The 20,833-nt window shown below is 40.0% G+C and overlaps 2 protein-coding genes across 5 annotated transcripts in view; one reads left to right on the top strand and one right to left on the bottom strand.

The window, feature by feature from the left end:
• The window catches only part of fancl (FA complementation group L), a 28,532-nt gene that overhangs the window by 5,348 nt on the left and 2,351 nt on the right, over positions 1-20,833 (top strand). For all 3 annotated transcript variants that reach the window (XM_047351805.1, XM_047351806.1, XM_047351807.1), the window contains 7 exons: positions 3,356-3,452; positions 5,752-5,820; positions 9,765-9,915; positions 11,611-11,694; positions 13,789-13,834; positions 18,666-18,747; positions 19,454-19,570. In XM_047351805.1, the coding sequence (XP_047207761.1) occupies positions 3,356-3,452; positions 5,752-5,820; positions 9,765-9,915; positions 11,611-11,694; positions 13,789-13,834; positions 18,666-18,747; positions 19,454-19,570 (646 nt within the window). The remainder of the gene's footprint in view (positions 1-3,355; positions 3,453-5,751; positions 5,821-9,764; positions 9,916-11,610; positions 11,695-13,788; positions 13,835-18,665; positions 18,748-19,453; positions 19,571-20,833) is intronic.
• LOC124859184 (serine/threonine-protein kinase VRK1-like) overlaps positions 9,955-20,833 on the bottom strand; it is a 38,305-nt gene continuing 27,426 nt past the window's right edge. The window contains exons 14-16 of one of the 2 annotated variants that reach the window (XR_007036028.1): positions 11,883-11,985; positions 11,579-11,675; positions 9,955-10,501 (exon numbers count right to left, since the gene is read on the bottom strand). Coding sequence is in view for 1 of the 2 variants with exons in the window: in XM_047351802.1 (XP_047207758.1) it covers positions 11,911-11,985 (75 nt within the window). In the remaining variant the exon portion in view is untranslated. Of the gene's footprint in view, positions 10,502-11,578; positions 11,679-11,882; positions 11,986-20,833 lie in introns of those variants that run through there. The other variant, XM_047351802.1, reaches the window with a different exon arrangement.

Here is a 20,833-nt window from a genome sequence, read left to right as displayed (position 1 = left end):
TTTATAGTCCAGCTGAAAAATGACTCCCCCAACCTTGTAATGTAAACGTGATCGCTAATAGTATTGGGAATTCCCGGGTTACAATCTCTATGTAATGTTGGTGTCCTGGTTATCACAATAACACTACAACCAGACTTATGAGCCTGTATTTCTTTATGCTGTGTGAAATGACTGAATAGTTCTTCTTATGCACTGGATTTGTCTGTGCCACGGCCCATTGTTTCCGTTTTGCATGTATATTTTGTCATACAACATACAGTGTTGATTGCACTATTTATGAATCACATGGTCAACATGCACATAGTACAATAGAGATACGCACTTAAGTTGCACGGTATAGAAGTGGCTCACATTGCTGCAGAGTTGCAAATGGGATGCTCTCATCAGTCTTCCCGGCAAGAGGTCGGACTATCAGGCCAATTCCATCACGGCTAAGCAGGGGTGGCAGCTTGTCCCTGGTATCTGGGCTGTGGGACCCTGTAGCAGAGATGGAAATATGCACGATCTTGACACAGTTGTGATCAGGTGTTTACACATCCAGGGCATGAATATGAAAATCATTTTGCAATGATTGTAAATCATTCCACTTTTTTTTCCAAGGTGTAATGATTTACTGTGGGAAGGTCATTTCAGAAGCTTATTTCTATTTTCCACAACCAGCTCTGATCTGGGTTTGTGATTGTTGTGTTGTTTGAACACCCAGTTGTTCCCAGGTTTTAACCATGTATGTCTTGATCTGAGGTAAAGTTGGAATAACTTGAGGTAGTTTTTTTCTCCATGTTTCCATTCTCTTGCTAACTTTAAACATTGTCTTTAAAAATAATTGGCTGGCTTGGTCTGAAGGTTTATAGTTTATGGGTGTTTTAATCCCAATAAAATGTCCACCTGAAGATGTAAAGAATTGTCTTCTCACTGAGTTTCATGTAGATGCTAAATAATAATGAAGCGTTATTCTCTGTGCTCAAACATTGTTAAAATGTAACACGAGGAATGATTTGCATTAGTCGGCACCGATACTATGAAGCTGTTTGCTTTCAGTGTGTTGATGTTGTTATTGTAATGACTTGTGAGAATTGTTGCCCTTCTCTGTGGCTTTGAGTGCGAATGTGTGAGAGAACAGAAGGTTTTTATGAGCTGGGCCCAAATGGACATTGTCCCCCTTCATTCCATCACTTCCCTAAGTGTGTTTCTGAACATTACTTATCTCTAGCTCCCCCATAAATCTTGACTAGATATACAGCTCTGTCCGTCTCATCACAGAGCCTCCATTGTAATATACTGTAAATCTGGCCAAGTGATGTTTAGGTCGTTTGTCTCAAATCAGTTTTTTCGTCTTGAGGCCTCAGTAAACCAGGGGTAGACTTCATGATTGGTTGTAACCCATTCAAACGGTCCCAGTGCCGTAAATCTGACAGCGGTGTTGGTGAATGGTTGCGCCACATCAACATTTTGTTCTTAGCCTCTCAATAGATTGTAATAAGGACATGAAGGAGAGTCTGATTTATAGGATAGGACTCAAAAAGTTGAGACACATTATTTTCTGACAGTTTAAGTCCTCTTTTATTAACGCCACAGCCACTGTACTGTAGTGCTAATTCATTTCTAGGTAAAGTGCTGGTTCTAGTGGCCTACTCAGTCATTTCCTGCACCGTCTGTATTTTAAGTATTTTCCAGGTCTGGATAATAATTGGAAAATAAAAATAACAAGGAAAAATGATCCATGGTCCTTCAAAAACATTTTGCCACTCGTGCATTTTTTAGTATTTGCTTTGTTTTCACACCTGAATGTTTCAAGACATGAAAAATATGTGTATTAGACAAACCCTTATTAAATCAAGAATAACTGTAATTAAGCACATGTTTGTACAGCTGAGTTTAATTTCATTAGCCACACCCAGGACTCATTACTGCCTGGACTGCAGAATCAAGAAATCACCTAAATAGAAACTGTCAAGCAGCATCAAGTAGACTAAAAGATTTCCAAAAACTCTTCCTGTCTGATCTGAACGAATTCAAGAACAGATGAGAAACAAGCTATTTCTAAAGCTTTGGAGGAGGTCAAAACAGAATAATATCTAAACCGCCATCATGAAGGCCTCATTTGCCTAAAGTAAGGTCTGTGTTCATTATCTGAAAATAAAGAAAGAGACTCGGCAAAAATTCAATTCAATTCAATTCAAAAATACTTTATTAATCCCAAAGGGAAATTAAATGGCATCCATGAGAAAGTCCCTGGGCGACAAACACTACTGATCAAAACAACACAAAGACTCGTCTCACAATTGACAAACAATAACTTGGTTTTCATCAAGATATTCAGGAAAATCTTTGGTGGACTCATGTGAAAAAGTGGAACTTTCTAGGAAGTGTACGTTATATCTGGCATTAAAGAACATTGTACAAACAGTCAAACATGGCAGTGGTAGTGTGATGGTCTGGGGTGGCTTCAGGACCTGGACAAATTGCCATAATTGATAGAATGTGTTCTGCTCTCTAGAAAAAAATCCAATGGACAATGTCTTTACATCATTTCATAACTTTTGGGCCAGCACACTTAGGTTATGCAACAGGACAATGATCCAAGGCAAACCAATAGGTCTACCTCTAAATGATTCAAACAAACAGGTATTGGAGTGGTCTAGTCAAAACCTGAACGTGAATGCACTTGAGATGCTGTGGCATGACCTTAAACAGGTCATTCATGTTTGAAAATTCTCTGCTGTGACTGATTTAAACCACTTCTGTAAATGGACTGAACTTATATAGCGCTTTTTCAGTCATGCAGACCACTCAAAGCACTTTACACTAGAGCTGCATTCACCCAATTGCACTCACTCACACACCGAAACGCAGATCGGTAGGCAACTTGAGGTTAAGTGCCTTGCCCAGGGGCACATTGACATATGGCAGGAGGAAGCTGGAATCGAACCCACAACCTTTTGATTGCAAGACGACTACTCTTCCTACAGAGCCACAGTCACCTCAATAGTTGTACAAAATTCCTCCTCTAGGATGAAAAAGACTGATTACCAGTTATCACAAATGCTTGATAGGAGTCACTGAGGCCAAGGATGGTACATTTAATTAGTAGATTTAGGGTGCAATTACTTTTTCACATCAGGCCAGGTTGGTTTTCAAAGCCTTTTGTTAATGAAACCATTATTTTAAAATTGTTTTCTGTGAATAAAATAACTTCTTATCATTAAGACCCAGTATCAGAAATCTTTTCTTTCTTTTTCTTAGCACAGTTTTCCCACCTCGCCTCATAAGTTTTAGGAGCTTTGCTTCTAAAAATATTCATCAAATGTGGCCATTTAGAGCAGTGAAGATCTAAATCTGTTCTGTCCATCCCCAGGATGCTTTTCATAGACATGGACTTCCAAACATTGAAACTGAGAGCTGAGGACTCCTCTGGAAGGCAGCACGTTCTCACTGTGAAACTCAAGTCAAAGGTGAGCCACTCAGTGCAGCACTCACAGGAACTTTACAGCAACTCCATCACTGTCACTCCAAAAATTGTTCATCATCAATTGGAATACTCCATGGCGACCTGCAGTGAGTCCAAATCACAACAGGCCCACTTCTCCAAAACTGCATACAAGGAAACATCAATTTAGATGATAGCAAATCTGTGATTTACATCTGTGCCCCTAAATGTAGGTCAGACTGGTGAGGGTGTGGAGAGACATGATAACCTGCTGTGACTGAGATGTAACTCAGATAATGTGTCTCTTCACAGACCTCAGCAGGATGGGAAAAGCTTCCTGTGTACACAGAGAAAACCAATAAAGTCACACTAATCTTCATATAACTGCTGCTGTCAGTCATTGCTTTCACTTTTTATTTTTTTATTTCTTTTTTTTTTAATTTAATGGTCAAAAAGCAGAGGCTTAGTGTTCCACCACATTTTTGGATGTTTTGGATGGTCAAAATGTCCAATTATACTCAGACCAGAGCAACATTTTCCACGTTTGCCATTCCTTGATAAGTTTGCACCTGTGCTATACACTTACCATTTTTGATGTTCAAACCTTTACATTTGTATTATAACCTCGGCCTGCTTTAAACATCTTCACAACTTTATACCTGATGTGTTTCTTAATCTTCATGACGTTGTTTGTTCACAAACAGCTTCATCACAAGATCACAGACGCTCCTTAAAAAACCTTGTGAGGCCCTCACAGAAAAGCTTTTATTTTTTACTGAGATAAAATTACACACCAGTAGACTCTATTTATTAATTAACTCCTTACATCATGCATTCATGCCTCCTAATGTGAATTTTAAAACTTGAACTTAAAGAGCAGTTTAGGTTAAAGCTTAAAATAAAAAAAGGAAAGAAAATGGCTTGAAAAAGTTTTCTTTTATGAGTGCACAAAGTTAATAAAAGCATCAGTTGGGTAGCAGGAGTGGAAGGAGCTCAGGGTGGGGCTTCAGAGTCTGGGCACGGTGGCATGGTGAGATGGTGCTTACCTAAGCTGGGATGACCTCCACCGGGGATAAGGGAGAACTGTGAGACCCCACACTGTTCCCACCTGCCCACCTGGCCCTCCTCAGCCCTCTGGCACCTCCTGGCCTCCAGCTGCCATCCCCAAATCCAGCGCCAGGTCATTCTTCACTAGGCACAGCTTTGGAAGAAGGAGTACTGGCATGGACACATGGAGGCTTGGAAGTGAGGGAGAACTGGGGAAGGACATGGAGTTTTGTGATGTTGAAGGTGAACAGAGAGTTTACCTAATGTGTGCAAACCAAAGCTTCTCAATGAGCTTCTACTATGGTTTTACCAGCATGTTGAATCTAGGCCAGCTCTACTTGTTTCTTTAAAATGAATAGAGGCTGGTGGACTGATGTGTTCCTCAAAATTAAAGAAAAGGAAATAGCGTTTATTTCCCTGAATTGTTTTATAACTCCAAAACTGTATTTTGCAATATCTAAAATATGGAACATTTGGACAAGAACTAATCAAACAGATGCAATAACCTGCAGGACTTTAACGCTGATAGAGACTGGAAGACTAAAGTCATGTTCAGTGCCTTGCAAAAGTTTTCCAGTACTTTATTAGGTTTTTATGTGCCTAGATCAGCACAAAGTAACACATGATGCTGAAGTGACAAACAAATGAAAAAGGATTTTTCGTTACAAAGACAAGTTATGAAATGTTTGGCATGTATTTGTATTCAGCTCCCCTAAGTCAATAGTTTTTAAAGGCCAGCTATCACTGCAACTAGAGCTGCAGGTGCTTTGAGGGATCTCTTTAGCAGATGAGCACATCTGAGGGACCAAGAAGCTCAGTCAGATTGGATGGAGAGTGTTCGTAAACATCAATTTTTCATGTCTTGCCACAGATTCTCAATTAAATTTAGGTCTGTACTTTGTCTAGGCCCTTCTAATTCCCAAATATGCTTGGATCTAAACCATTCCATAGTATCTCTGGCTAGAAACTATCTAACACTATCCTCTCTCGATTTTATTTAGTGGTATATGAGTAAAGAGGCCTGAATACTCTCTCTGCTGCAAACCGCTCCAGTGTGTGCTATAGGTTGTGACTCATGGAATGGTAGGGTGCTTGGTAGGGAACCTCACAGTCCAGTCCCTCTTTGCTTTCAGTGGATAACGTAGCATGATTAACTGAAGCATAATCATGCTATCAAAAATGCTGTGCTATAAACAAAAGTTGGATGCCGATTTCATAACAAAATATGTTTTTGAGTATTTAGTCCCATAAATGACCTCCGTCTTCTATATCCACAGCATCCAGCAGAGGCTCCTGACTGTTCAGCTGACCTGCCAATCCCTTTGACCATCACCTGGACACCACAGGTATGTATTCATCCACAGATCTTAGAACTTAAAATAACTAATATGTTTATGTCCTGACCAGGAGCAGCACTATTACTAGTGTGTTATGTTACCATTAGGATCTTTAATTTGCTAGATATTACACGATTATAACTTTGTGTGGTTACAACACCAATTTTTTTTTCATTAGGAATTGACATGTTAAGTGAAATTTCAGGTTCTAGAGCCCTGAAGCCATTTTTGTCTTTATCCTTGTACCGATCTTCTTCCTCTGCAGGAATGACTTTCATTAGCCCCGTTGTTTGCTTCAGTCTGTTAAATTCACAGCTGTCACGGCGCTGGCGTGAACTGCACCTCTGACCATAACTGTGGGAGCTTTAAATCTAGGAACCAGACATCAAATGTCTGTGATGCATTTCTGTTCACACTTTAATAGGCTTTATGAAGTCTGGAAACGAATGAAATTTGATCTAAATACTTTTCCAGGTCTGGATAGATATGAAAAAATGGAAACAGACCATAAATATGTATAAAAGAATGTGTTTTTCTAAGGCCCTGAAGTGCATCTAGTCCAACGTAGCTCACGCTTTTTTACGGAAACATTTTCCCTTACGTCAAATAATTTGTTAAAATCCCTGCTTAGGCTCGTCAATCCTATATCACATATCTTCTTGTCTTGTAAGTTGAATCCTAGAAGGTCCACAAATATTCTTGAATTATTCTCAGAATCATAATGATTATGAAAACTTCGGCCTCCTAGGTACCAACTCATCTGAGTCTGAGCGCAATCTGGAGATGAATGCCTTCTCCACATCTGCACGCCCTACTCTAGGGACACAACTTATACTTATACCAATTTCTATGTGTAACGGGATTGGGTGTGGCTTGGTTTTATTGGTATAGGAGGCATGGATTGGTCTTTGCGACTGCATGATGAAAACATGGCTGTTTTATTTAAGTGGTGCCCAGCCAGCAGGGTATAAATGTGATGAGGTTGTAGCCAAAGCACAGGCCCAGCGAGGCCAGTCCTGCTTCTAAGTTCTGAAAAGACCCAGCCCCATTTCATATGCTGCCACCAAGCTTCCATACACTCCACCCAGAACCGTTTTATGCTGCCACCACAATAGTTTACTGCCATGACAATTCACCAGATCTGTTGTGCTAGCTCAGATCACATTTTCACATGCAATGGGGATCCCAAGCCCCATGTTTGGTTTTTGCCGCTGAAATGGGGTCTCAGTCTGGTGTGAAGCGGACCTAAATGTATGCAGATTTATTTATGGACACAAAAAATGCTGTTTTTTGTTTTTCCCAAAAATGTTGTAAAAACGTCTCATTCTCCATGAGCTGACTGCTTGTATAAACCCCTGTCGTTTTATAATGAGAAGCATTGCGGCCTTTTGTGAGGAGAAAATGAAGAGCTCCACAAAAATCCTTGAATCATTCTGAGTCATAATTTGATGGAACCTGTCTCCATATGCTCGATTAACACTTTTTCTTGTAGCCCCTCAAATTTAGTCTGCTGTAATCGCCATAAAGGTGCTTTGATGTAGAACCAGCTGTGGGCTCTTTGTATCCCTGTGCTTCCTCGTTATTGTTGTTTGTTGTCCTGCTTCTTTCATCTTTGTCACAGCCTTCGAGTCTGTGCGTCGCTGACACACACACACACACACACACAATCTTAGCATCTCTTTCCTCAAACCCACCAACTCTCTGCCTCTCTGACTTCTTTTAACAGTGCTTACTGACATATCTCAGCTCAGCTCTGCAATCAGGTTCTGGGCTTAATTACACACCAGGAAGAACAGTCCAGTTCAGTGGTCTGATAGTGTGTGTGTGTGTGTGTGTGTAAGTGTGTTCCTGTTTTGGCATCACAGTGAGAACCATTTTCCCGATTTCACCATCAAATTGAGGATCATTTGTACCAAAGTGAGGACATTTTGCTGGTCCTCACGACCTATTTTGCTAATGGTTAGGTTTAGGACTAAGGTGTGAATTTAGGTTAAGGTTAGGGTTAGGCATGCACTGGTAATGGTTAGGTTTAGGGTTATTGTCAGGGTTAGGGCATAGAAAGGGTTGAAAATGACTGAAAATCAATGGAAGTCAACACATGGTCCTCACTACACATAGCAAAACAAGAGTGTGTGTGTGTGTGTGTGTGAGCTGATACATGGCAGCCGTACAGTGAGAACCAGCTTAGAACAGCGCTACCGTATGGAGTCTGTCTGCCTGCTGGGCCGTTGATAGATCTCTCCCACTCTGCGACATGAAGCGTGTGTTTGTCTTTGTGTGTATACATATATGCGTGTGTGCTTGGTTTTAACTGTGCCAAGTGTGTATTTGTTGTGTGTTATGTGTGTGTACTTGGTTGTGCAGAGGGAAGGGCCTGTCTGTCGGCAGCCCTGACATGTTCATTTGAATGAGTAATTATTGCCTGCTCTGTTACAGGGCCAAGATGTGCCACTCAGTGCGTTTGTATGGAACAAGATGTGGAAGAGAAATAATTGTGTGTGTGTGTGTTGTTCATGTCCTTCATGCTTGCACGTTCTACAGTACGTCAACCATCAGACATTAAATATGTGAAGATAGAAGGTGTTGAGACAATTGATACAGACTTTCCAACAGTCAGGATTCCTCCAGTCTTGAAAATCTGGAACAGCATTGAGTTGGATTTAAGCATTTAACCAGTTCAGAAAAAAATATAGAAACGTTTTTGTGATTCCGTATTTTATTCCCTCTCCTGTTGCTTGCATCCATCCATCCATCCATCCATCCATCCATCCATCCATCCATCCATCCATCCATCCATCCATCCACTATAGCAGTAAAGATATTGACTGCTCTTAACTTCCCAACTGAATCCACTCTAAATGATCTCAAGTCCAACCAAACATGCAATTGTGATGAAATTTCTCATTTTGTCTCACTTTCAAATGAGCAAATTTGGGTGAATTTGTGCTTCCTTGTTGTCATTTCCAAAAGAATTAGGGCATAAGCAGAATTTTAGATGCAAATTAGTAAATTGAGTCAAATACAGGGAACAAGCAGAAAAGAACAGTACTGCATGTTCTTGTTTTTTTTGTGTGTCAAAATGATGAAATTGAATAACTGACAGTTATGTTTCGTTTTTAGTTTCTAAGTACATTAGATAATAAACGTTTCTGTAGAAAATATGCTTCTCAGGTTATCGCTGAGAAGATGAATAGTTGAAAAGGGTTAAAAGCAGAGAGATGTAACAGCATCTTCAGCATTTCTGCTCTCAGAGCTGAATGGAGGTCAGGGAGAGACATCATACATAGATAAAGAGAACTGATTGAGACAGCCAAGGAGCAACACTCAGCTCAGACTCAACTCCTTTTATCCTCTGCTGCAGCCTCCAGCTCTCACTGAGGTTCTTCTCTGATCGAGCAGGAATTTAAGTAACAGCTGAACTGGGCCTCGAGTAGTTATCCTGGGCTCTAACTGTAATCATAGCGCTGGCATTAATTGGGCTGTAATTGCTGAGGCTCTCAGCACCTGGACGAAGCTTAATTGTGTGCACTGTGCTGGCACAATGACCCATAATTTTTGGTTCATTTTTTCCCCCTATTTTTTTTTCCTCTCATTCCATCTGCATTGCTCTCCCACACCTTTATCAGCGTCTCTTTCTTTTTTCAGTGCTTGTGTTTATGAGAGCATGTTTAATGCAGCTTGAGTTGCTGCGGTTTTTAATCAACTTGTTTTTACCGATCTTACTTCTGTTTTCTTTCAATCTTAAATATCATGACGGAAGCTTTCTAAAGGTAACTATGCACCTCTGTTTTTAACTTAGACTAAATCTTTACTGATACATGCCTAGTCAGGTTGATCTGTTCTAGCTTTGATCGGTTTGTAGTAAAGATCTCTGACTATGGATAATGTTTCAGTTGATGTCAGGTCTCACAGTAACACTTTGTCACGAACCCTTGCTGGTTCTGGTCTTGTAGAACACTCTGGAGCAGCTCCACAGCCAGTTCCTGCTGGTTCTGGAGTCCCTGACAGACTTCTGGGACGTCCTGGATGAGATCGACAGGAAAACCTGGGTTCTAGAGCCGGAACGACCCAGCCGATTCGACACAATGAGACGGATCGCCATTGGTAAAGTTTACTACATCCTGTCACATGTTGCAGCTAAAACACAGTTTCATGAAATGTTTGTGATGTGCAACAGGCAGAGTATAACAAGATCATAGTACTAAATAGAGAATTGGCATTTCAAGACAAAATACAATTTAAAAGTCAGTTGCTATTGTTCCATTTTTTTCCCCAGTTGTGAACGAGTGACACATTTTCCACATTAAAGATTTCAGCTACCTTAAATCACTTTAATGTCCATAAACCAACCATTCTCAATGGTCGTCAGAAATTAAATCAGTCTCACGAGTTGTTGATGAAGTTATTTCTTGTGAAGGTGAGTTCTTGACCTTTCCAGGAAGTTTAACACTGCACTCAGAAGAGATTTCTTTTAGATGTTGCCTGAGGGTTCCTGAAAAGTCTGGAATTTGACTTCAGTATTTTCCAGGTTAGGATAAGTATGGAAAAATGAAATTGGAGTATTTCCAGACTTGAATTCCTATGCCATTGTCCAATTGTTATGTCCTAACTTCCTTATTTTCCTTTTGTTCTTCCTTGTTTCCTATCTTCCTTACTTCCTTCCTCGTGTCCTTCCTTTCTTCCACCTACCCTAAAGTGGAGATATGGCTTCATTTTAGCAATGAGCTGTTGTTGGAAAAAGATTGACTTAACAACTCATCTGTGTGTCCAACTTAACAGAGCTGTTCAGAATAACACCCAAACTCATTACTGCAGAGTGACTGCTAGTACTTGTCTTGTTTTACCTCCCTTCCTTCTGTCCTTCCTTGGTTGCTTGCTTGTGTCCTACCTCTATTCCTGCAATCTCCTTCATTTGGTCCTCACGTCCTTGCATCCGAAGCCCCAACCTCTGTTGTGTCCTATTTCCTTCTTTCTTGGAGTATTTGATATTTTTAAATGAGTTTAAAGGACTGAAAACTCTAGAAAGTTGGGTCTCAAATAGTTTGGACTTTCCACATGAACATTGTGTAGGAACCCTGTTATCAGGATTAGGCTTTATTGGAAGAATCGATATGAAAGATCTAAAATAGTTTACGAATTCTTTTAGATTTTCTAAAGAAAATGAGAAAAGATCCATGCATCCATCCGTCCCTCCAGACTGTAGTTTTTGCAGGTTTCATCTATAAACCATTGACCACTGCAGATATTCCTATCATTAATTCATATTGAAGTTTTGTATTTATACTTTAAAAGGCATCTAAAAATGGACTTAGGAATCAGAAATTCTGAGTCTGGAAAAGTTAGGAATTTCCACATGGAAAGAATTTGCAGCTTTGAAAATCTATGCTCATCCCAACTACCAAAAAACTTCTAATGAAGCTTTATTTTAGAGCAAATGATTTTAGTGTTGATAAACAATATTAGTGTTGCTTAATATAATATTTTGTTAATGGTGCATTCACGGACAAATGGACAATTAGAATTTCCCACCTTTCCCTGAAAAAAGAGATTATTTTCTTGATTCAATATAAAAAACAGGTAATGTACTATTTTTGCCACAAATATAAATTGATTAAAATGTGTGTGGTTTTTATTTTTCTGACTTCATTGCAAAGTTTTTGATTTAGTGGTGACTTCTGAAAAAGCAAATTCGTCATAGCTCTATACTTTTTAAAGGCAGCGGAGAGAATGTGGCCCATTGAACCCCACATTCAACTGAATTACATACCAGTTCCCATCAGTACTTGTCCATGTGTGCAGGAAACAACGTCTCCATCAAGGTGGAGGTGGATCCAAGGCACCCGAAGATGCTGCCAGAGTGCTGCCTGCTGGGTGCAGATCATGGTGGGTAGAAGCCCACAGACATAGTAACACTTCTAAGCCAGGCATTCACAGCATACACACAAGTGTATCTACTATAGTACACTCAAACTGACACAGTGCATTAAAGCATGAAGCATTTTCTCATTATGATTCAGTTTTCAGGGAACTATAAATAGGTGACTGCTGCTGCCTCGGGGTCATGCACGTACCTAGCATTACAGCCTCCATCAGGAGGATCTATGCCTTGGAAGCGAAACTCAGGGAGAACAGAGTCCACTTACACCTGCCATGTTTAATAACACTCCTGGAGCCCTGAAATTGAAAAACAGAAAAATGTCTTGATGTATAAAAATGGAGAAAAAAACAAAACAAAATGTATAAGGATGTAGCATCAAAATAATTTGATAAATGCAGTTTTAGTTTTAAATTATAAAGGAGGCAGCCCATGTAAATCAGCAAAATAAGTAATCGGTTATGAACTAGTGCTAACATTTAGAATTTAAAATATTGTTGTAATGTTAGTCTACACTAATTTATATATTTATTTTATGTTTTTACTTCTTACATTTTTGTATAAATGTAAATGTTTGTAAAAGTAACAGTAGGACTAGAAATGTGCTAAATGAATTCAGTCTATTTAGTATTTATGTTGCAAACATTTAATACTAATATTTCATATTAATAAGGACATGAGTTTTGTGATTCAGAGCTGTAAAGTAACAGCCATAATAATCAGTCTGACTTAAAACTGAAATTTAAAACATTTTAGAAACCTGTTTTGCATTTGTGTGTCACATTTAACCAGTTGCAATAACAGACAAAGAAACAATATCTTTGTGCAGCGACAGATGCCTCCGAAAGTTCTGTAAAATCTACGCAAGGACCGACATTAACTGGGAAAACTGGTTTGATGGCTAAAGACCTCCAGCTTAAGACTTGGACTGCTCAGTTATGGAAAAAAGTCAGTCACCGTTATTATGGTTGATATTAAACCATGATTATTCACAATGATTACACATTGAGTTTAGAAACACAAGGCAGCCATTGCACTTAAAGAACGAAATAAGACAAACTTCTGATTCTACTGAAGTTTGTCTGAATCAATTTGTCGCAAATTTATGCTTTAAAATAATCACTTTCGTCTACCTCACGTTTTCTGACAACCTTAAGTACAACACATATTAATCTTGTTGCACTAACTGGAAAATTTTGCTACTTTGCTCTAAATTTGTAAAATTGCCAGGCTGTAAATTTAAACCTAACAGGTTGAATAATCATAGATCTGGGAAAGGGATAAAAGCAGAACTCTGAAAGTCTTTGAGAAGATAAACTCTGGATGTCACCATGTTAATGTCACTCAAACTGTCTGCTCTTGTTTTATAAAATGATTACTGATCTTATGAAAGAAAGTCTCCTAGTAAGTCAGATCATTTTAATCCTTATCAGGGTTTTCACAAATGAACATGTCTTTATAAGGCTGGTAATCAACCATTAAGAATGAGTTCAAAGAGTAAACCACCACTGCTCTACAGTTCTTCAGTAAAAATCCTACAGTTCATTAGGGAAAAAACAAAACTACTCTCTTTTGGATCTCCACCTGTCTGCAGGCTGACTCCTTTTGTTGGTTGTTGTGTGCCGCCATGTCCTGCTTCCTCACGTACTTATTCTCACCACAGCCAGCTGGGCCGAGCTTTGACCCTTTCTAGACAAGTCTGTGTCAATTGATGACCATTGTTTTTGTAAACCCTAGGTCATGTAACTCCTCGCCTATTGCCTAGCAATGCAACACGTTATTAAACGCACACACACTTCGGCGAGGCGGGCAGCGACCCTCAAATACAAAATGTCATGCAAAAATATTGCATTTTACATGTAGGAAAAACAAATGTGAAAGTGATAAGTGGTGCACAGAGACGGCGCTCCCTGCAGAGCAGGAAGCTGGGTTCACATGCGACGGTGGTGGCGCCGTCAGAGGGATAGGAGTTACAGACAATCCTGAACGTTCTGCAGGTGCTTTAGATTTAAGATATAAGACTTCAGCTTGGAATTAAAGCTGTTACTGTGATCAGAATTCACATCCAGAACCAAGACCCACCTTTTGTTCTGTTGTTGCAGTGGTGACACCGCTGAGGAATAAACTGAATGCCAACATGCACATGTGGTGAGTTTAATAAATTCTCATCAAGACAATCATTTCTTCTTCAGATTATTGTTAGGTATTGTCTTTCCACTTTACTTTCTGTCTGTACACGCTGTTAATTGCATGCACATTATGACTAAACAGTCTGTTGAGACTGTACTCCTTCCTGTTATCATTTGCACTGCTATCTATACTGTTACTCCTTTCTGTTCTTATGATTTCTACTTTAGAAAATGTATTTAAATTTCACATTTTGTTCTTATTCCTTAATATAATTTGCTATATGCTACTATGCCAAAACAATTTGAAGCAACCATACTGTCTAGATATAAACTCACCTACCACGTTATAAAGTAAACCTGCTCAGCTGCTTATCATCACAAACAGCGACTCAGTTAAGCTGGCATCTGGCGACTTACTGAAGTTCAAACCGAGCATCAGAATGAGGAAGAAAGGGGATTGAAGTGACTTTATTTCAGAAACTGCTCATCTGCCTGGGATTTTCATGCACAACAATTTCTCGGGTTTACAGAGAGCAGTCTGAAAAAGACAAAACAATATCCAGTAGGCGGCAACTGTGTGGACAAAATGGCCTTGTTGAAGTCAGTGAATGGGCAGATCGGTTCCAGATGACAGAAAGGCGACAGTTCCTCAAATAACCGTTCATTACGAGTTTTTTATATGTCACATGGTTTTATCAATTTTCGCATGATGCCTAGGTCCTGAGGCAGCAAAGCAGCCCCAGACCATCGCCCTGCTGCCACCATCTGAAATGTTTTGTTAGTTTTACACCACATTTAATTAGACACACACCTTCCAAAAAGTTTGACTTTATTTATAATAGTCTTGGAGATCAGAAAGATGTTGAACCCAGCTTCTGGGAAAAAGAAATATTTGTTGCACATACATTTTTAAGTACATGTAAAATACTTAAATACACATGGTGGAATATAGTGATTTCTACAGAACCAGTTTTGTAATATTGCCTTTAAATATTCTATTTCTAGAACATTTCTAAAAAATAGGTTTACTATAATACTATAGCAGACTTGTACTTCTGTTACATAAATCATCCTGTATCTGACGTTAAATATATATTTAACATGGTCTGAAGTTACAACAATTCAGGGAATTAAAAAACGTTTATTTCGGTAATTGACTTTCCTGCTGAAAAAAAGCTTTTTACATTAATTTTGTTAGGATTATGATTATTGATTAATTAATATTTATCAATAATTATAATTGAAAACCATAATTTGACAAAACTAATTTCTTAACCAAAAATCCTTATTTATGAATCGAAGCCAGAGATGTCCTCTGGTGTTGTAATTGTAGCCTAAAGCCCTTGATAATTACAACCGTTAAATACTAAGTAATAATCGATAACTATTACTAGATGTCACTGTTTAATCAACCGTTTTTACCGAAACGTGGGGAACTTTAACCTTATTTTGACTGACAAATCACTCTTGCACAAAATAAACACAAACGCCTTTTCTTTATCTACGTGAATATTTATTAAATCAACAGCCCTGATACAATCCGCTCTCCGATTCAATAATCTTCACCTAATCAAACATGCAAAGTTCTACACAAAAAGGGGTAAAATATCTAACAAACAAATAAAACAAAACAGCAGTGGTGTATATGGAATCAAACCAGCAGTTATGGCAAACAAATGATAATGTGATGCTGAGCAAAGCTCAGGGAGGCCACTCCCCAAAGTATAGCTCAGCGGGACACAGGCAGTCATAAACTTCCTCCAAGCAAAGTTGTAAACCCAGAGGACAAAGGGTAATAAACTTTTGGTGGCAAGCTATTAAAGCACAAAGTTGAAAACAAAGAAAATGGTTGATTTTCACCATAAGGTTATTATAGCAGTCCAGTTTCACAGCGCGCCTGAGCTCAGGCGTTAAAACAACACAGCAAAACACACACAGCTGGGAAACACAGCGGCTTTCAGATATCCAACAGCAGTAAAAGTTTCAATAAAATGTTGCATGCACATACAGTTTAGAACACATTAGACTATAAGTGGCGATTCTAAATCGCACTAGATTCTACTCTACCCTGCCCACGCTATTCCTAATAAAGAAATAAAAAATAAAAGGGTGGATTTTACTTGTTGAAGTCTTCTCTGAGCAGAGGGAGAGAGGAAGGGGGAGTTGCTGCGCGTCCACAGTTATCACTAAGAAGAGCGGTCAATCTTTGTCCTCTGGCCTCCTTGGCAAAAGGGGAAAATATGATCTGACCGTCACCAGTCGACTGGAACAAAAACAAGGGTGGCAATCCGTCTCCTTGAAACTCCGGGGTTCTTTGGTTATGTGTTAAACTCACGTCTTTGATCGGTAAAGTTGAAAACTTACAAGCCTTCTTATTCCTGTAAGCTTAATTCGCTTAGTTTTCTCGTTGGCCAACGAGGAGAATGAATGAAAATCCATGTGGTACTTCTTCTCCAGAATGCTGCTTCAGATGCCGGTAACCGTGTGTAGGTCCCAAGCTGAAAAGCAATGGTGGGCCGTCTCATCCTCTGTTATATACAGGGGTTGGACAATGAAACTGAAACACCTGTCATTTTAGTGTGGGAGGTTTCATGGCTAAATTGGACCAGCCTGGTAGCCAGTCTTCATTGATTGCACATTGCACCAGTAAGAGCAGAGTGTGAAGGTTCAATTAGCAGGGTAAGAGCACAGTTTAGCTCAAAATATTGAAATGCACACAACATTATGGGTGACATACCAGAGTTCAAAAGAGGACAAATTGTTGGTGCACGTCTTGCTGGTGCATCTGTGACCAAGACAGCAAGTCTTTGTGATGTATCCAGGGTAATGTCAGCATACCACCAAGAAGGACGAACCACATCCAACAGGATTAACTGTGGACGCAAGAGGAAGCTGTCTGAAAGGGATGTTTGGGTGCTAACCCGGATTGTATCCAAAAAACATAAAACCACGGCTGCCCAAATCACGGCAGAATTAAATGTGCACCTCAACTCTCCTGTTTCCACCAGAACTGTCCGTCGGGAGCTCCACAGGGTCAATATACACGGCCGGGCTGCTATAGCCAAACCTTTGGTCACTCATGCCAATGCCAAACGTCGGTTTCAATAGTGCAAGGAACGCAAATCTTGGGCTGTGGACAATGTGAAATATGTATTGTTCTCCGATGAGTCCACCTTTACTGTTTTCCCCACATCCGGGAGAGTTACGGTGTGGAGAAGCCCCAAAGAAGCGTACCACCCAGACTGTTGCATGCCCAGAGTGAAGCATGGGGGTGGATCAGTGATGGTTTGGGCTGCCATATCATGGCATTCCCTTGGCCCAATACTTGTGCTAGATGGGTGCATCACTGCCAAGGACTACCGAACCATTCTTGAGGACCATGTGCATCCAATGGTTCAAACATTGTATCCTGAAGGCGGTGCCGTGTATCAGGATGACAATGCACCAATACACACAGCAAGACTGGTGAAAGATTGGTTTGATGAACATGAAAGTGAAGTTTTGCAGGCCATGGGAGATGTTCAGTCACCAGATCTAAATATTATTCAGCCACTTTGGGGTGTTTTGGAGGAGCGAGTCAGGAAACGTTTTCCTCCACCAGTATCATGTAGTGACCTGGCCACTATCCCGCAAGAAGAATGGCTTAAAATCCCTCTGACCACTGTGCAGGACTTGTATGTCATTCCAAAGACGAATTGATGCTGTATTGGCCTCAAAAGGAGGCCCTACACCATACTAATAAATTATTGTGGTCTAAAACCAGGTGTTTCAGTTTCATTGTCCAACCCCTGTAGTTGACTGTGGCATCGGAACTGGAACGCCCCCGTCTTATCAGCTGCGGCGCCCGCTGGGAATTGTAGGAGCAGACTATCCTGCAGTACAAAATGGCCGATGACGTTGGAAAGGCAACGTGCAAATGGTCCAATATTCAGCAAACAAGTGGTCCAACAATTTATATTTAGACAATTTAGACAAATTTTGATCTTTTTTGTGCTACATATAAATTTTAGTTTTTTCCAACTTTTGATAATTTTGTTTCTTGAGTTACTAACAGTTAAACACACATTCATGCCAAAATCTAAAAAGGACCATGCCACTGTTTTTTGGTGCCATAGCTGTCCTTTTTATGTGGGTCAAAAACTGGTCTTAAGGTACTTGTATTCTGGGTTTGGTTTAGCTACCAAAACAAAGCATTGATATTGCGATTTTGATTAAATAAAGAAATCTCTGGTCAAGACTGTGATTCAATCAGGGATAATTTAGTCCCAAGTGCTTTAACATGTGGCCGGATCAGCACTGTTGAATTTCATGATTTGCAGGAATGAAAATATTGAAATCCAACAAGGTAAATGTTGTGGAACCGGTCAACAAAATGCAGGGTTTGTCCATTTAGTTGGATCCCACCCAAAGCATTAGTTTCAAGCTTTTATTTCTGTTAATTTTGATAGGATTTACTAAATTAAATAAACTTCTCAGTGATTTATTTTCATTTATTGAGATACTACCTGTAATATCTGTATTTTAACAGATGTTGCGTCATTGTTAAAGTGAGAACCAGTTCAGCTGCTTGGAGAAAAATCAGATTGTCACTCAGGGGTTTAAACAAACAAAAAACATGATTACTCCTCACTTTGATTGTAATTTCACCACAGGTTGCAGCATTTGCCCCAGAGCTCAGGAAGCTCTCCCTCCCTCAGTCTGAATAAACCAATGCTCTGCAGCCTTTTTGTTTTTTTCCCCTTGTTGTTTAGCAGTGGTGAAAGTGTCCTAATCATCCCTCAGTGTCTTTGCAGGCTCATTTGCATGTGGTTAATTAGTGTGTGAAGGATCTGTCTGTGGTTTGCTGGCAGGAACCCGGACTCCAGCGTCTTGAACAACCTCAGGGATGTTTTGGAGATTGAATTCCCGTCACCGGCCACCCACGAAAAATCTGTATGTCACACAGATGCACCTCTCCATTTCAAACATGTCCGCTCTCATCAGGATTAGCTCCAGGCGCTGTGTATGTTCAACTTTTAAGCGGGCGGATGTACACAACTGCCTTTTCTTCCTATCCATTTCCATATTTTTCTGTGTTTTTTGTATTTTTTTTAAGAGGTGGACACAACTGCTCCTTTAATTGGGTTGTTTACAGATAAGATCATTAGAAAAACAAAGATGGCAGAATTCTGTTCACTATCAAACCGCTTTAATCACGCAAAACCATTTATCTTTTTTTTTTAAAGAAAAAAAATCATTTTCCCCTCCCTTCTTTGCGAATGGGTTGAAAGGGCATTGTGTTTATCTGCTGTCGCCACGGTGATTAATGCCTCAGCTTCATTAACATTCAGAGGAGTGCAAAAAAGTTGGGTTGACCAGATGTTGATTTTTATTTTTTTTTAAACCTGCCATCCTCTCTCTTAATGGATGGCTCCAGGGGAAGAGGGGGGGACAAAAACAGAAGCTTCTCATTACACAGAAATGCAGAGAGTGAGAGACTGCCCTGGAGGTGTGATAGTGGAGCAGGAACACAGTGCAGAGTGGGTGTTGGAGGTGATGCTTGGAGGTTGATTTAGCACGTTTGTGCTCACTGCCTCCAGGAGTGACCAGAAGATGTTGGAAAGCACCACTGGACATGTTTAATTTTCTGTGTGTGCAGAGCTTCAACGTAGAGTGCGGCATCTGTTACTCCTATCGGCTTGAAGATGCCATCCCAGATCAAGTGTGTAATGACCCCCGCTGTGGCCAGCCATTCCATCAGGCTTGTCTCTATGAGGTATGAACACAGAGCAACTCCATCATCAAGGAGGTTCACCAAAGTTAAGCCACCACACACCAACTCCTGAATTGACAGTGCCTTGCAGAAATGTTCACATGCCTTCAAATGTTCCACATTTTGTATCATTAAAGCCAAAAATTGTAAGGCATTTTAGTGAGATTTTATGTGACAGACCAACACAAAGTACATGTGAATTACCAAAAAAAAGAAGGAAGGAAAAGCAATACTTTTGCGTTCCCATGCAATAGTCTTTGCTATATCTTGCAATACTTTGTGGGATAGTTTCCAAACCAGACAACTGCAAAAATGGAGCAAACAGGCCGATTTCAAAATAAAACTCAATAAATCTCAAAAACGGGTGTAGTCTTTGTTCCATTTTAGCAGTTGTCTGGTTTGGAAACTATCCCACAAAGTATTGCGAGATAACGTACAGACTATTGCGAGCGAACGCAAAAGAAAAAAAAATCGCCCCATGTCCCTTCACGGGCTCCGTAGTATTCAACCCAGCTTAATCTGATACCCCTAAATAAAATCCAGTACAATGGAAGAATGGCATGAAGAAACGACTGTTTAAGGAAAGAAAGCCACAAGAAGTCCCCTTCTTAGCAGTTTGCTACAAGTCATGAAGGGCAGAGGTCCCCAACCCGGTTCCTCAGGGCCGCACTGTCCTGCATGTTTTTGGTTTTTCCCTGCTGTCACACACCTGATTCTGCAGCATTAAATGGCATGCTAAGGAGGATATGCAACCATTTGAATCAGTTGTGCTCAAGCAGGGACACATGTAACACACGCTGGACATTGAATCCTAAGGTCCGGGGTTTGAGACTGCTGATGTAGGGGACACTGCAAACAAATAGAAGAAGGTCCAGAATTGAACTTTTTGACCTGCCTGCAAAGCACTGTCAGAAAACTAACGCTGGACATCATGCTTGACACACCATTCCTACGGTGAAACATGGTGGTAGCAGCATTATGGTGTGGGGATACTTTTCTCCAAAGAATGGCTCAACAATTTTAGTCTCTAGATGTGCAAAGCTGGTAGAGACAAACACTAAAAGGCTTGTAACTGCAGCAAAGGTGATCCCACAAAATACTGACTCGAAATGCAGGCCACCCTTTTCAGATTTTTACGTTTGAAAAGCATGAATCATTTTCCTTACGCTTCAGAATGTTGTCCTCCTTTGTGTTTATGTATCGCATCAAATACATTGAAGCTCATTGTTGAAAGAAACTGTGGGCTTGTCCCAGCAGTGGTCAGGT

The sequence above is a fragment of the Girardinichthys multiradiatus genome, chromosome 22, assembly GCF_021462225.1.
Source record: "Girardinichthys multiradiatus isolate DD_20200921_A chromosome 22, DD_fGirMul_XY1, whole genome shotgun sequence".
Classification (NCBI taxonomy): domain Eukaryota; kingdom Metazoa; phylum Chordata; class Actinopteri; order Cyprinodontiformes; family Goodeidae; genus Girardinichthys; species Girardinichthys multiradiatus.
The sequence above is the reverse complement of the archived record's forward strand: the minus strand, read 5'-3'. Positions and strand labels throughout refer to the sequence as shown.